General features: G+C 37.6%; 1 protein-coding gene across 1 annotated transcript in view; it reads right to left on the bottom strand.

The window, feature by feature from the left end:
* MAP3K20 (mitogen-activated protein kinase kinase kinase 20) overlaps positions 1 to 17,486 on the bottom strand; it is a 206,980-nt gene that overhangs the window by 98,682 nt on the left and 90,812 nt on the right. The window contains exons 2-3 of the mRNA XM_007941350.2: positions 14,295 to 14,382; positions 2,398 to 2,499 (exon numbers count right to left, since the gene is read on the bottom strand). Of these exons, the coding sequence (XP_007939541.1) occupies positions 2,398 to 2,499; positions 14,295 to 14,382 (190 nt within the window). The remainder of the gene's footprint in view (positions 1 to 2,397; positions 2,500 to 14,294; positions 14,383 to 17,486) is intronic.

Below are 17,486 nucleotides of genomic sequence, written 5' to 3' on the forward strand. Positions count from 1 at the left end.
GGGTTTGAACCGCCAGCCTTCTGGTTAGCAGTCAAATGCCTTAGGCACTATGCCACCAGAGCTCCTTAGCAGTGAATAAAAGTTTGACTGGTTCCTTATATTCATAGTGATATGGCCTGGACACCCAAGGAGGGGTCGCTATGAGTCGAAATCGACTTGATGGCAGTGAGTTTGGTTTTGGTTTATTCACTGCTGAATTGCTTATAGCAATTTCAGATCTATATGTTGGCCTTCCCTGCCTTCTTTCCATGCAGAATTTAGAGGATCTTTTTTTTTTTTGCTTTGAGGAAGTATTCTCAGGGCAGCAATGATATTAAGTAACTCCTCTTTCAAAATGCATGAATCAACTCTGACTTGAAATGAATTTTTCATTCTTTGATTTCTCAATATATTATTGCTTCAGTGTCAAAAAGTCTCAAAGAGTGGCTTTAATCATGGTCAAATTGAAAGGCACACAGCTAAGTTTGAAACAGAGTCAATAAAATCAAGTCTACCTATTTGACCTGCAAAGTCTACACATAGCTATCAGAGTAGTTTGAAGCCATTGCTAAAGCACTGTTTTTTTTTTTCTCCTCTCTTTTTAGCACATTTTAAAGAATTTTTAAATGTTAAATATTACTTGTGATTATAAATAAACAAGCCTCTTTTCTATCTCACTCTTCTCACCTGAGGTCAAACATGTTAAAACCAGCCATACAAAAGTGATTTTATTACCCTGTAGTTTAGACACTGTCCCATGGGCGACTCCCATATTGTCCTTCCCTAGTCTTTCCCTTACGTCTCCTTCTAGTTTGGTACTTCCTTCTGCTCCTTCTCTTCCTTATCCTTCAGATACAGTGTGCCCATGCTCTGGACAAGCCCCAGAGAATGACTGAACTGATCTGGACTCAAAAATACTTGCCCTTCCGACAAGGAGCATTTGAGGACCAGGCCAGGAGAAAAGAGGTTTGCAAGATGGAACCAGGAAAGCTTCAGTAGAGCCCAGCAGGAAGGAGAGTGACTGGTGTCAGTTGATTTGTTTGCTGTCTATCTGTCCTAAGTGCCATGAAGTAATAACATGGGTATACTTGACTAAGCACCCGAAATGCAGATGTCTGCAAGGTGAAGTGCTGTAAGTCAAGACTGCCTGTACATGCATATACATTAATATGAGTTTATTTCTACAGTGCTTCATAGTACTTCACAGCACATCACCTTGCTCATAAACTGGTGGTCCCTGTGTACTACTGAAATGAAGTGACTAAGATGTTACATGAAAATTCCTGAAGAATATAAAATTTTAAGGCTGATTTGAGATGTATGATATATGAATACACAATTAAGTTAATTAACACAGCCAAAGCCTTAAGTACACTTTCCCAAACATAGTTTATTATTCTTATAAGGTTATGAAGTGTTATTCATCATGGCACCTAGTATGGAACTTTTTTTTTTTTTTCATTTTTCATTTTCCTTATTTGAAGAATTTGTCAGTGTTGATAAACAAAGTAGATAGGCAGGATAATTCTCCAAAGGAACTTTGACTTCTCAGTGAAAGTTGCTCCCCTTACTAAGTACTTAAATATTATTGTATTTGCTTTGTAAAGACATGCTTGTAGAGAGCAAGTGGGAAAATGCAAAGGAATTACTGTAATTACCCCAGTAAAATTGGGACACACTTGCTTTACAGGGGTTGCTAGAATACAGATGTAACAACCAGTATTCATTATTTATATCAAGTTGTTTCCAAAGCAACTTTGACAGTTATTTATAAATAAGACTCAGAAATGTTCAGTTAGGAAAATGGAAAAAAAGAAAGATAAAAATAAACGGAATTTGGATTACTTTAGAAAGCAGTTTAGGACTGTATGAGGGAAAAAGAACTGGACACCTTGCTGGCTACTACTTTAGGGATTCTGTATATTATAATTATTTAATTTTCAAGTTTATATTAAGTATGAAATAAAATCTGAATTACTTTTATATGACAGGAAAAAATCACACGTATTATTATGTTTACAAAATGAGCAGAACTAATCTTATAATAAATCACTTTTTCTGGGTTGTGAGCCTAAGTAGAGATTTGCAGAACAACAACAGAATTATGATCTTTTCATAATTCTAGTCAATTACAGTATCACAAAACATGCAAAACTCCTGCTCTGGAGTTCGCTGATTCTGTCAGAACTTGATTTTAGAGAAAGAAAGAGAGAAAGGAAAAAGGGAAAAAGAATGCAGAAGTGGGATGGTAATGACCTATCATATTATCTGTACAGTAAACTACAGAAGTCTAACTACTTGTAGTCTGAAAAAAGAACATGTGAAGACACAGAATAACAAACGTTCTGACATAGTTTCAATCTCAGAATGGGAAATGCTCCCTGTATATTCTGTGAGAACGCAATGAAGCATCACCACCTTTGGCTACATCGGTTGCCCAGGTCATAATGTGATCCATGTCCATCTCTTCACTTCTGTTACTGTTAATGTAATCATAGAGTGATCCCAGAGAAGCATATTCTGTTTATAAAAGAAAGAGAAGCATATCATTAAAAACAGGTTGCATTTCAGAAATAAGACTTCATATTTTTCATTGGGAAAATGTGTCAAAAAAGACATCAAAGTACATAAAAATTGTTTCATTCTGTGGTTTCTCATTTTTTTTTCAAACTCTAACTCCTTTTCCTTTTTTTAAATTTATTTCATATTTTTAATGTTTCTTATTGTGATCTGAGTGCAATTTTACAATGCAAATTCATTTCACATTCAACAGTTTATACACATTCATTAACATGGATTACATTCCCAACAAGTAACAGCTCTCTTCCTGCTTCCTCCCCTTCCCTGTGTCCTTATCTGTGCATTCCTGTCTGTCTAGCGGCCCCCTACGCAAATACTGCCCTTCTGATCTCTCACAGTTGACTGTTCTGGGGGTAGGTGTTCAGCTTACAGGCCTTTCTACTTTTTGGTTGAGAGCTAACCCATGGGAGAGAGTCCAATTCCAGGCCCAAAGGGTAACCTCGGGCCATAGTCTCAGGGGTTTCACCAGTCTATCTGACCAGTAATTCCATTTTGTGGTTTCTAAAAGTTAGTATCATCCAGGAAAAACATCTGTCAGAGACAAGACCACTAACATAGAATTAACAGTGAAACTTCACCTGAGAATAAAATGAAAACCAATAAAAAAAGAACTGGGAAACAAAGTGATACTGGAAGAGTGCATCTGGGATAAAAGAATGCATATAAATAGGAGTTTCTTTAAAAATTCTTATTCTTATTAGATAAGGTTAAATACATAAGTCACAGAGTTTATGTGACAGTGTATCAAATAAATCCTCATCGCATCAGGGTTTAGTAGATCCCTCCAAATTTAAGCATAAAAGGCAAATAAAGCAAGAAAATTCCCTTTTTTATAATTAAAAAAGGCTTTATTGAGGTATTTGGGAGTTCTGGTGGTGTAGTACCTAAGGCATTTGACTGCTAATCAAAAGGCTGGTGGTTCAAATCCACATACAATTAATAAATGTTCTCACCCCAGTCCTATCATCGTCGGAAGGAAGACTGGGCCATCTACTTCCACAGAGATACCACCTAAGAAACCCAAGGAGGGGTCACTATGAGTCAGAACTGACTCAACAGCAGTGAGTTTGGTTTTTTTTTTTGGTTGAAGTATTTATTACACACCATAAAATTTTCCCACTTTAAATGTACAGTTCAATGTTGTTGTTGTTGTCATGTGCCGTCGTGTCAGACCCGACTTAAAGCAACCCCTCTTTGAGTTTCCGAGGTGGTGTCACCATGGAAGTAGATTCTCCAACCTTCCTTCCGATGAGTGGCTGGTGGGTTTGAACTGCCAGCCTTCTGGTTAGCAGTCAAGTGCCTTAGACACTATGCTGTACAGTTCAATAGTTTGCAGTAAATTTACAGAGTTGGGCAACCACCACCACAATCTAATTTTAGAACATTCCTATCAACCCAAACAGAGATCTCTCATGCCTGGTTACAATTAATAAATGTTCTCACCCCAGTCCTATCATCTGTTTTCTCTCTCTACGAATTTGCCTTTTCTGGACATTTCATGTAAATGGAATCATATAATATGTAGTGTTCTGTACCTGAATTCTTTCACTTACTACAGTGTTTCTGAGGTTTTTGCATGTTGTAGTAAATGTCAGTAAGATATTCTTCTTTATTGTTAACTAGTGTTCCACTTCAGAAGGGTTGGGCAATCTACTTCTGTAGTGATGCTGCCTTGGAAACCCAAGGAGGGGTCGCTATGAGTCAGGTCTGACTCTATGGCACATAACAACAACAGTGTTCCACTGCATGAATTTATCCCATTTTGTTTATCTAATTGCCAGTTGAACAGACATTTAGATTATTTCCAGTTTTGGGCTATGAATGATACTGCTATGAAAATTCATTTGTGTACATTTCTTTGTGTGGAAATATGTTTCCATTTTTCTTGGGTAGATTCCCAGGAGTGGAATTGTTGGGTCATATAGTAAATTTATGTTTTACTTTTTAAGAAACTGCTAAACTGCTTTCCAAAGAGGCTGTACTATTTTATATTCACGTGAGCAGTGCAGGAGGGTTTCAGTTCTCCATATCCTCACCAACACTTGGTACCTATCTTTTTTATTAGCCATTCTGGTAGGTGTAATTCTAGTGGCTTCTCAAAGTGGATGCTCCGGATGAGGAGAGACCAACTGTTGCATCTAGATGGCTGCTTGTAAGCTTTTGAGACCCCAGTTGATACTCACCAAAGCATATAGAACAATATTTCTGTATAATATGTTATGCCAAATGAGCTTGATGTCCCCCGTGACCAAGGTTCCAAGCCCACAGGTCCAACAACTTGCGCCCTCGGGTGGTTGGCTGTAGCTGAGAAGTTATCAGTACTTTGCCCCTTTAGCTCTATTTATATGGATATTCTTATACATTTTAGCACATACAAATACGTATATAGAAATATCATCTGCCAAACTTGTATATGGTCATGGGTATATTCCCTTTTGCCTACACATACCTGATCATTCAGCCTGTCTACCTATGTATCCACCTATACATTAATGTTTGTTACTACTGATAATGCAGTATTGTGTACGTAAAAGGTTTATCTTTTTTTTTTTTTTTTTTTTGCATTACCTCTTTTATTGCTTCCCATATCACTTGTTATAAGGAGCCCTGGTGGTACAATAGTTAAGGGCTTGGCTACTCTAACCAAAAGTTTGATAGTTCAAACCCGCTCTCTGAATAGGAGAAAAGACCTGGCTAAAGTTCTAGTTCTTAGAAAACCCTCTGGGTAGTTCTATTCTCACATGGGGTTGCTGTGAGTCAAAATCGACTCCATGACAGCTAACAACAAAAACAGCATATCACTTATAATCTGACATACCAGGTATTTCATCATTTATGTGCTTATTGTTTGTTTCTTCCCATTTAAATAAAAACTCCAGGAGGGCAGGGACCATTTTATTCCCTGACATGTTTTTACCGCCTGTATCAGTACCTGGCATACAGGCATTTAACTAATATCCTTGAATGAATGAATAAATCATTCAATATCTATTCAGGACATGAATAGAAGAAATGAAGGCAGTCACCAAGTTATGAACTTATGGATAACCTGCCCTTCAATGTTCAATTTGCCCTCACTTTGAAATTACTGAATCAACCTCTTCTCTCAACAAATTCTCCATCACAATCACTTTCACTTGGGGCACATGCAGCTTTTAAATCACTGAAAAAGTGATTCAAAAAAGTGTTTATCTTTGTTGTTTGTACCTCTTGTATACCTATCTGTGTCTTCCTTTTCCTTATTGTTATTGTGTTAATCACTCACTATTGGTATACTGCCCTTCCCTTCCCCCCAACCAATATTTGTCTGTTATCTATCTAGTAAGTTTCCCTCCCCTACCCTCCCCTCTTACCCCTGGTAACCAACAAAGAAAGTTTCCTTCCATATGTAAACCTTCCCTTGACTTTTTATAATAGCAGACTAATATTTTTCCTTCTTTATTGATTTATTTCACTCAGCATAATGTCCTCCACGTTTGTCCATGTTATGAAGTGTTTCATGCATTCCACTTTATTCTTTGATGTTACATAGTGTTCCATTGTGTAGATACCATAGTTTGGTTATCCATTCCTCTGTTAATGGGACATTAAGTTATTCCCATCTCTTCGCTATTGTGAGTAGTGCTGTGATGAATATGGGTGTGCATATATCATCTATTCGTGTCCTGGCTCTCACTTCTTAAGGATATATATCTAGTAATGGGATTGCTAGATCAAATGGTATTTCTAAAATTTTCAACTTTTTAAGGATTTGCCATATTGATTTCCACAGAGGTTATATCATTTTGCCGTCCCACCAACAGTTTATGAGAGTCCCAATCTCTCCACATCCTCACCACTGTCTGTTATTTTCAGTCTTGATGAACTTTGCTATTAGTTCTGGGGTGAAATGGTCACTGTTTTTTTTTTTTTTTTTTGCATCTCTCTAATGACCATTTCTTCATGTGTTTGTTGGCTGCCTGAATTATCTTTTTTGGTGAAGTGTTTGTTCATGCATTCTGCTCATTTTTTAACTGGATTGTTTATCTTTTTGATGTTGATGAGTTGGAGTATTCTATAAACTTTAGAAGTAAATCCCTTGCCAGATATGTTGTTGCTGAATATTATTTCCCAATCTGCAGGTTTTCTTTTTATTCGTTTGAAGTCTTTTTATGCACATAAAAATTTAATTTTTAGAAAGTCCCAATCATCTAGTTTATTTTCTGCTGTTTGTGCATTTTGGGTTATGCCATAAATTAGGCCTCCTAAGTCTGCCCCTATTACTTTTTTTTATGAACTTCCTAATTTTAGGTTTTATATTTAAGTCTTTGATCCATCTGGAATTTTTATGTATGGAGTGAGGTATGGTTCTTTTTTTATTTTTCTGCAAAAAAAAAACAAACTAATATTCTTAACAAAACTCATTATTTCAATAATTAATTGAAATATTTTTTATGCAATATTTATGTTGCAACATTTTACTAATTTTTTGTGCAATATTTACTTTGACATCAAAGTTATGTAATAGCAATTAATCAAATAGGATAAAATTTTAATTATAATCTTAGATGAATAAAGGAATGGCAGAGAAGAAGGGCGTTTTAAATTTTACTATGAAATAGTCCAATGCCAGTAGTAAAGGTGTTAGTAGCATATATTACCATATATTCTAGATAATTAAGCCCTCTTCTTTAAATAAAAATATTATTGATGACATACTATTCAAATCCTTTTTGTTATTAAAACATCATTCAACATAGGACTACTTGATATCTTTTAAGTGTTACTGTACATGCTCAAATATAAAGCTCATTTCCACCACCAAAACATTTATCCCTCTGAAAAGAGAAAATCACTTTATATTCAGATATTTCCAAAATTCCTAATATTATAGGTCACTCTCTCAATTACTTTATTTTGAACAACAAAAAACTGTTTCAGCAAAAATATGTGAGCCTGATACAGACTTAATCAAAGCTAGTTTTTAAAAGCTAACAGAGTCACCTATATAATGGAAAAAAGGGTTCACAAAAAAAATTACAAATTGAACACAGATATATTAATTATTCCGGTAAGTATAAGATGTCATTGAAAACAAGTCTTCTGAAGATCACTCTAAAAAGCCATACAGTTATGGGACTGCAATATCCAACAATCCTAACATTATATAAGTATACACCTGTAGCTTGGCATAAATATCCAGAGACAGCATCTTACAGAGATCCAGATACCACTATATTTCAAACACTTTAAGACAGTGAAGATGATGTACTCTGAAAACTGTGTTAAGATAACTTAAAAAGTAGTTTTAGTGATGATGAAGAAATAAGGATGTAGAAGATGCGTGATTAAAATTTTTAAAAAAAAACAGGCAATACTGTTGCATTATATTTCATAGAAAATGTGATCTTAAATTTCTGTGTAGCTAAACTAACATTAACTATTTTAAATATGCATTTAATTTTTTCATTTTTATGTTCTTCTCATTGGAAATTCAGGGCTCACTATATACAAACATGGTTATATGCCCTTCAAACCACTTAATTTCTCCCTTGAAAGTAGTTTTAGACTTTAGTATCAAGTATTTGTTTAAATTCTTAGTGAAAAGGTCACAGAACCATATTAAGCAACTATTTCCTTTTGATTTTAAAAATGATTTTTCCCTTTGAGTTTTATGCAACAAGAGCTAGTTTTGAAAAATATAAACATACAATCAGTGTTGTTCAAACAGGAACACCTCTCTATAATGAAATATGACCCGGACTAAGCTTAGTTGGATTATAACTAATGGAACAAATGAATTTGGCAGATATATGGGATTTGTTATAAGATGTAACATTTGTCACTACCTGGCTAATAAAAAAAAGACTAATACAATATCACAGCATTCATGCAAATTAGATAGCGGTGCAGTGCCGGAGGCATTTGACTGCTAACCAGAAGGTTGGCGGATCAAACCTATCAGCCACTCCGCAGAAAGAAGATGGGGCGATCTACTCCATATTTACTGCCTCACAAACCCAATGAAGGTCACACTGTAAGTCAGAATCAACTTGATGGCAGTGAGTTTTTGTGGTTTGGTGCTTAAAATAAATAAAGCTGAAGTTAAAGGAAATGAGATTGGGCCCTTAAAAATTAACGTTTTCCATGTTTAAGTTAAATGAGAATTTGGGCCTGCTAACAAATCATGCACAACTATTATCCTCTTTTAGAATAGTGATATAGGGGTAGTGTAGAATAGGAATAAACTTCACTTGATAGATGTCAGCCCTTGAGCATAAAGATTTAATTCTTTAGGCCTCTGAGATCCTAAACTACCTTCTCTGAAACTGTGGGATCCAGTGCCACCCTTCATTCTTAGATTACCAGATATTTTGTTTGGGAGTTCCACTACTCTCTGACTTGCTACAAAAGGGCTATATGATGTATTACTTAACAATTCCTTCCTGTTTGTCCCAAGGATTACCTAACCCCACACCCCAAAATGCCCTTAATATTTACATTAGTTTAAAGAAAAATGAATAAATGAATGACTAGAAGTAGTAAAGAGCCCTGGTGGCACAGTGCCTAAGGCATTTGACTGCTAGCCAAAAAGTTGGCAGTTCAAACACATCAGCTGCCCTGTGAAAGAAAGATGAGGCAATCTACTTCCATAAAGATTTACTGCCTCAGAAACCCACTGAGGGTCACTAAAAGTGGGAATCGACTCAATGGCAGTGAGTTTGGTTGTTTTTTTTTTTTTTTTTGAGAAGTAATAAAGAATGAAAAAGTTTCCAAAGACCAAAGAAGAGATGATATTTTACTGTATTTTCTCTTTTGATTTTGGAGTCTAAGATTGTAGTCACCCTGTTTCTTTGTAGATCTGGGGAAAAAAACATTTCTTTCCCTTCCAAGGAAAATAAAATGGCAGCTTCCTCTTGGACTCTGCCCAAGGTGCCCTCGTTAGCAGGTTTTATAAGTCTATGATGAAAAGTTGCAGCAAACACATGTGCACAACTGCACATTTACACACTCTCACCACAGAGATCTTCTAGTCCCTTCTTCGTTCATAGATGGGAACACTGAGCCATAGAGAAATCATCAGTAACCTATCTACGAAGCTTTGGCAGAATCAAAACAAGATCTCATATTTCCTAATTCCCATTCCTTTCCTCATTCCATTAAATCCCCCTGATATATCATTATTTCATGCCTCCACCATGAGTAACAATGGCTGCCATCTGTAAGCACCTTTTCTGTTAACTAAAAACTCAAGCTAAAATGGATTCAAGCCATTCATTTTCTTCTCTTCCCCTCAGAACCTCTAATATATAAGAAAGACTGGCGTTCTCACACCTGTGGTTTCCAGCCAAACAAAGACAGGCATGTGAATTAAACATTTACCTCAAGTAGACACACGCTCTGGAGAGAACAATCATGGGAGAAGGAAGGGCTGCTTATGCACAGGGAGACAGCTCAGGGGGCAGGAGAGTATGGATGGATGGACACTGGGAAGAGGTAACTACGGGGAGGAAGTGGGAGGGGAGCTGTTGCATTGTGGTAAACTGTGGTCAATAACATGAGACAAAGCATATGTGAACTGCTGTATGGAAAGTGAATTTGCTCTGTAAATCTTCACGCAAATCACAATAAAAAAAAAAAAGACTAAAAAAAAAAAAAGAAAGACTGGGGTTCTAAAGAGAGGTAGTTAGATAGCCTAGTTGTGTGTCTAGCTGTCTGTCCCTCTCTTTTCCCCTCCTCACACTAATGCTAAGCGCAAACAAATCTGTCTTGGAAAAAGTATAGCCAGAATGCTCCTTAGAAGCAAAAATGGCCAGACTGCATCTCTCCTTTGGTCCTGCTGTCATAAGGAAGCAGTCCCTGGAGAAGAATAGTATATTTGATAAAGTACAGGGTCAGGGAAAAAGGAGAAGACCATTAACAAGATGGATTGATACAGTGGCTGCAATGATAGGCTCAAGCAAAGCAAAGACTGTAAGGATGGCATAGGACCAGGCAGTGTTTCATTCTGTTGTATGTAGGGTCGCTATGAGTCAGAGCTGACTTGATGGCACATAACAAGAACAACATACTGTGGTATAGTAAATTACTTTGTGTGGCTTTTCTACCCATAAGTCTTTGTAAACTCCAAGGTGGGATTTGCTATGAGCAACTGAGAAGCTCCTGATTGCTGAAGGTGTCCACCTGGAGTATTTCTGTTGGGAGTGGCACAAAACAATGTTCTGGGAGGTGCCCCCTTCTCTCTCAGGGGCTTAGAGTTCTGATGCTATGATTGGCTAGTTTGACCACCCTGCTGGGCTCAAAAGGAGGCCTCCTAGAGGCAGAACTCTCTCGGACTGCTGGTTGAGGAAGACGTGCTGCTGAAAGAGACACACACCCCGGAAAGAGACACGTGCTGCTGGGAAAGAAGCGCAAGAGACACGCATCGCTGAGTGAGACACCGAGGGACCAGCACTGCTGGGAAAGAGACTGTGAGAGACTGTTGGCTGAGGGACGGTGGGCTGGGAGAGAGACTGAGCATTCTTCCTGAACTTGAGTTGTAGCCTGGTGCTTCCCTAATAAACTCCATAATCTGTGAGTTGTGTGTGGCCACTGCAGCGAATTATCGAACCCAGGAGAGAGGTGGTGGGTGCTTTGGGAGGAACAGTTGGAGCAAGGGCTGGAGAGGGGAGGCAGCATGTCTGGCCTTGTAGGAATAGGCCTTGGGTTACTGCTGGTAATCCTGCAGCAGTTAGAGGAGGTCAGAACATGTGGCCTCCTTGCCGTTTTTGCACATACTAATGCTTATTTGTGCTCATTTCAAAAGAGCTCTGATGGTGCAGTGATTAAGCGCTCGGCTGCTACCTGAAAGGTCCATGGTTCAAACCTACCAAATGCTCCATGACACAAAGATGTGGCAGTTCTACTCTGTCCTATAGGGTTACCGTGAGTCAGAATTGATTCAAGGGCGATGATTTTGGTTTAGTGTTCATTTCAAGAGGCAGGGGAAGCACCATCATCCTCTATCCATTTGACCTTTTCATTTCCACATTTGGCTTTAAAGACACTGCTACTCATGCAGAGAGCATGGCTTGATCCTAATGATGCAAAAGGTTGGCTGAAAAGGTATTTTTATTTCTTTGGTAGATGATGATAGACAAATACACAGTTAATTAAAATTAACATCTCTAGGAACAAAGGTAGTCATATCAAAACTTGGCTAAGTTCTTTAATAGTCAACCTTCTAGGATGATAAAAGAGCTGTAAATACACAATTTATTATTACCTCATTATTCTGAAACTTGTGTTTTTCTAAAAGAATGTTTAATATTAGTAGTTGCTTATTTACCAGCTCTACAGAGAAATGGATATGATCCCCCCCTCCAAAGAAACCTAATTAATTATAACCAAAGATTTTGGGTTGGATATGTATGAGCAGGGAATGCTAGAGGCGTGTATGAAACAAAGGATGGGCTAGTCTAATACAAATACTACATAAAATCACACTTACTCATCAAACTACTTGGATTCTTTCTCCCTTTTTTAATTGATCCAGGATGAATATACTGGCTAAGAATGAATGTGCTTCCCATCCTCTTTGGAACTGAGATTAAACTCTTGAAAAAGGAATGCACACCATGACTCAAGTTTCTTTTTCTGCTCCTGATCCTTTCTCCTTAAGAAGCTAAACAGCTTCATAAATAGTTCATTGAGTTAGTTAAGCTAAAATCTTCTTCTGAAAAAGCATTAAATACTAAGGATGTAAGACAAGAAGCAGAGCTTATAATCTCTTCGAAGCATCACACTTCCATCAGCTCCATAAGAAGCACTTCAGACACAATTAAGGATTGGAACATTGCATTTGGATTTATAAAATAAACGTAGATAGTAAAAAGTAGATACAATGGATTAGGAAAGGGGGCATAATTTGGTAACCATCAGAGAGAGGAAAACATTCAATCAGAAATCTGACCTAAAAGGTTAAGTCTGGTTTATACCTAATAATCATAACCCATTCTCAGGCTCAAGATAAAAAGTGCCACATACACCACTCTAGGGATGGATCCAAAGACAGTGAATTGGGGACAAAAGAACTTTTATAGGTAGGTAAAAGGTAGAAAAAGAGCCCTTGGCGGTACAATGATTAAGTGCTCGGCTGCTAACTGAAAGGCTGGCAGCCTGACCCCACTCAGCAGCTCCACAGGAGAAAGATCTGGTGATCTGCCTCTGTACAGATTACAGCCAAGAAGACCCTATGGAGTGATTCTATTCTGTCACATGGGGTCACTGTGAGTCAAAAATCAACTTGGTAGCACCCAATAACAATAAAGAGTAGACGCATGTTAAACTGTCTGCAACTGTTGTTGTTGTTGTTGTTGTTATTTGCCATCGAGTGGGCCCCGACTCATAGCGACCCCTCCCTTGGGTTTCCGAGGCAGTATCACTAAGGAAGTAGGAATGCCCAACCTTCCTTCCGAGGAGTGGCTGGTGGGTTGTTGTTGTTGTTGTTGTTATGTGCCGTCGAGTCGGCCCCAACTCATAGTGACCCCTCCTTGGGTTTCCGAGGCAGTATCACTACGGAAGTAGGATTGCCCAACCTTCCTTCCGAGGAGTGGCTGGTGGGTTTGAACCGCCAGCCCTCTGGTTAGCAGTCAAGTGCTTTAGCCACTATGGATGGAAATAACAACAATCACGTCCCTTTCAATTTTCAGAACCAGGGTGCTCATGCCCTTTCAGAACTTAGCTTATATGCAAGAGGAGGACCTTCCATATAAAATCAATCTGAGAAATTTATACTGCTCTGGATGTACCACTAGCTGTGTGACCTTGAGAGAGTTACTTAGATTTTTAAAGCTTCAATTTCTTACTTGTAAAATAGAAATTATTCTTACCTAACTCATGGGTAAGTATGAGATAAGCCAATTTCTAAGAAAGTAGCACCCAATACAATCCTTTTTACTGAGGGTGTTTTGTTATTATTTTCCAAGAAGACATTCCAAGCTTTTAATCAATACAACAGAACAATCTTTTAAGTTCTATCTTTTAAAAGACAGAATTAAGGTTTGCTGTTTTGTTTTAACCAAAGAATTGCCATGATAAATAACTTGATCTAAGTTATTCACTGTAAAATTGAGCAGTATAGTTATTATAGACCTAAGGCATGTCATTGGATTATATAAACATGAGCACAAAGTACAAAAAATAGATGTCTTTCTGCGGCAACATTTTTTGTGCTCCTTTTTGGAAAAGATAGCTTTACCAGATACAAGCTACTATTCCAAATAATGTGATAATTTAGATCAAGGTCATTACCAACTCAGATGACCAAACCTGAAAAATATTGTTCTCAAATAAGAGACCTTGAAGAAGGAATGCTCCGATGGGATTAAAATGTCTTGCAAAGAATTACAACATGAACAGCTCAAGAAATCTTAATTTGTAAAAGGTCACAGAGTTACAAAAAACATCGCTCATTTCAGCTAATTAAATGAAATTTTAGTTAAATGGCACCTTTAAATATTGGTATTGCAGCTGCAAGTGCATTTAAATAGCATTTACGCAGATATAATTAGCACAATTAAACATGGGTAGAAGTGGGAACACCATTCTTAATTATATTGATATAATCAGTTTTATTAATGCTTTATGGCAACAAAAGTGACATCTGACAGAAGCACACAATTCATAACTGAACCCAATATTAAGCATTTTAGCATATTAAGGAACCTAAAGCTGGGTAATTGGGGGAAGAAAGAAGTCCAATAAAGAGTTCCTACCTGTGACGATACCATAGTTGGGAGGTTCAAGAATTACTCCATAAAACTGGATGATGTTTCTGTGACTGAGGACACTGAGTATTTCTGCCTGTTCAAAAATAAAATGCAAAATTACAAAAAAAAAAAAAAAAAATCACACTTACAGTAGTCTAATAAAATAACCTTCCTATTCAATTTTCTTATGTATACATTTACAAAGATACATATGTTCAATAAGTATGGAATACTGATAAAATTCTGTAGAAGCATTCTGGAAAGTTTAAAATTTTTATAAAGGCTGAAAATTTAAAAAAGAAATGGAGTCAAAAAAAGAGGTGCTTACCAGCATGCCATCATGACTGATGGTAGGGGAGGATAACTGACATGGGGCAATACCATATTTATTTACAGATTAGCCATTTTCCCTAACAGTCATATATATATATATACACACACACACCAAAAAACCAAACTTACTGCCATTGAGTCACTTTGACTCATAGCAACACTCCTTGGGTTTCTGAGGCAGTATCTCTATAGAAATAGATTGCCCAAACTTCCTTCCAAGGAGTAGATGGTGGGTTTGAACCACCAGCCTTCTGGTTAGCAGTCAAATGCCTTAGGCACTACACCACCAGAACCCCCCTATATGTACACACACACACACACATATATATATATTCCCCCCCCAACCCCCTTGAATAATGTCTCTTCTAGGAGGCTGCTCTACTGGTTGGGTAGTCATTACAAAATTAAGGTAAAGGTTTTTAACCATTAATAGAATTCCCATAAATAAACATGGAATGAAATGCTTGCTGCCTGGTCTTGCATCCCCGTGATTGGACATGGGTTAGACTGTTATGATCCATATGTTTTCATTGGCTGATTTTCTGAAGTATATCTCCAGGCCTTTCTAGTGCAACAATTTTAATTCAAGGTCTAAGACTCTCCATAAAATAAAGAGTCCCAATCTGATACAGAAATGGGAATAATTAAAGTCTATCCATAAAAATGTCTAATACTAATGTCCTTGTCAGGGTATAAAAATGTCTATTGTGGTTGCAATAAGATATATGACTGCCGCTATTTATTTCCAGCTGGGGCTCATTTGTGAATTTCTTCCTTTCTTCCTTCCTGCCCCACTCCCTCTTTCCTTCCTTGGGTGGGAGGAGAAAACAGGGGTTTTATTTTGTTAATAGTTCTGGGGAAGAGTTGGGTATTCTGTTGTTAGTTTCATTGTATATGGCATTTCTATGTGTTTATATAGGAAGGAGGAGCCCTGATGGTGCAGTGGTTAAGTGTTCAGCTGCCACAGCCTTGGAAACCCTATGGGGGCAATTTTATTCTGTCCTATAGGGTCACTATGAGTAGGAATCAACTCGATAGCAACAGGTTTGTTTTTCTGGTTTGTATACCAAGAAGAATTGGTCAACATTCAACCATTCAGGAGATAGCATATGATCAAGAACCAATAGTACTGAAGGAAGAAGTCCAAGCTGCACTGAAGGCACTGGTGATAAACAAGGCTCCAGGAATTGATGGAATACCAACTGAGATGTTTCAACAAACAGATGCAACACTGGAGGCACTCACTCTTTGCCAAGAAATTTGGAAGACAGCTATCTGGCCAAGCGACTGGGAGAGAGCCATATTTTTGTGCCCATTCCAGAGAAAAGTGCACCAAAAGACTGTGGTAATTATCAAATAATATTATTAATATGACATGTAAGTAAAATTTTGCTTCAGATAATTTAAAAAAAAATGGTTGCAGTGGTACATGTATAAGGAACTGCCAGAAATTCCAGCTAGATTCAGAAGAGGATCTAGAACAAAGAATATCATTGCTGATGTCAGATGGATCTTGGCTGAACACAGAAAATACCAGAAAGATATTTAGCTGTGCTACATTAACTATGTTAAGGATTAGGCTGTGTGGATCATAAGAAATTATACCTAATATTGCAAAGAATGGGAATTCTAGAACTTAATTGTGTTCATGTGGAACTTGTACAATGACCAAGAGGTGGTTGTTCAAACAGAAGAAGGGAATATTGCATGGTTTACAATCAGAAAAGGTATACATAAGGGTTGTATCCTTTTACCATACTTTTTCATTTTGTATGCTGAGCAAATAATGCCAGAAGGTAGACTGTACGAAGAATGAAGCATCAGGATTAGAGGAAGGCTCATTAACAATCCATGATATGCAGATGACAGAACTTTGCTTGCAGAAAGCAAAGAGAACTTGAAATACTTACTGATGAAGATCAAAGACTACTGCCTTCAATATGGATTACACCTCAATATAAAGAAAACAAAAATCCTCACAACTGGACCATTAAGCAACATCATAAAAAACAGAGAAAATACCGAAGTTGTGAAGGATTTCATTTTACTTGGATCCACAATTTTGTCCATGGAAGTAGCAGTCAATAAATCAAAGAAGGGGAGTTCCAGTAAGATGGCAGAATAGGCAGAAAGACTGCACAGACACTCTTCAACAAAGAAAAGGGGAACCAATTAACACAGATACAGAAGATAATCCTGGACCCCTGAGCCTTGAAGGGAAGGATACAGAAGTGGACTAAACTCCAACTAGCAGAAGAATTTTCATGAAAACACCAAAAAAGGAGACATATGGAGCTGTGGTCTGGCAGCGATCCTGACAGCACAAACAATTTGGATATTGCTGAGTGGTGATAGAACCTAAGAATTAACCTAAAAATCGGCCCTGCTAGGCAGGGACCACACAGAGGACTGCTCTGGTGGCTGGGGAAGCAGCGAAGAGGAAGGTGGGCTGAGCTGTGGACTTTTGTCTGTCCAGAGGGTGAAGCTATTTGAATGTTTACAAGTGGCTTGATCATTTTGGATATTTAAAGCAACAGCATTCTCCCAGATTCCAGAGAATTAAGAACAAGCTCTACTTGCCAGGAACACCAAGGACATTCCGGACCCAGATAACTGGAAAGGTGCAACATACATACCCCACACCCTCTTGGTGAACAGAGGTATGGCTATCCCCCACTCCCACCCACTTTCTGGGCTGGCAGGAATCCCAGTCTAAGTGCTCCCACGGAGGCTGGGTGCCCTGCCCTGATTTTTTTGTTTGTTTGTTTTCTGTTTTTTATTTTGTTATTTTTGTCTGTTTAACAACTACTATTATTATTATTACTTTTATCTTTTTTACTATTATTCTTTTTTCTTCCCCTCCTA

Source organism: Orycteropus afer, unplaced genomic scaffold (assembly GCF_000298275.1).
Source record: "Orycteropus afer afer isolate SDZICR_OR568_19922 unplaced genomic scaffold, OryAfe1.0 scaffold00001, whole genome shotgun sequence".
NCBI classification, from domain to species: domain Eukaryota; kingdom Metazoa; phylum Chordata; class Mammalia; order Tubulidentata; family Orycteropodidae; genus Orycteropus; species Orycteropus afer.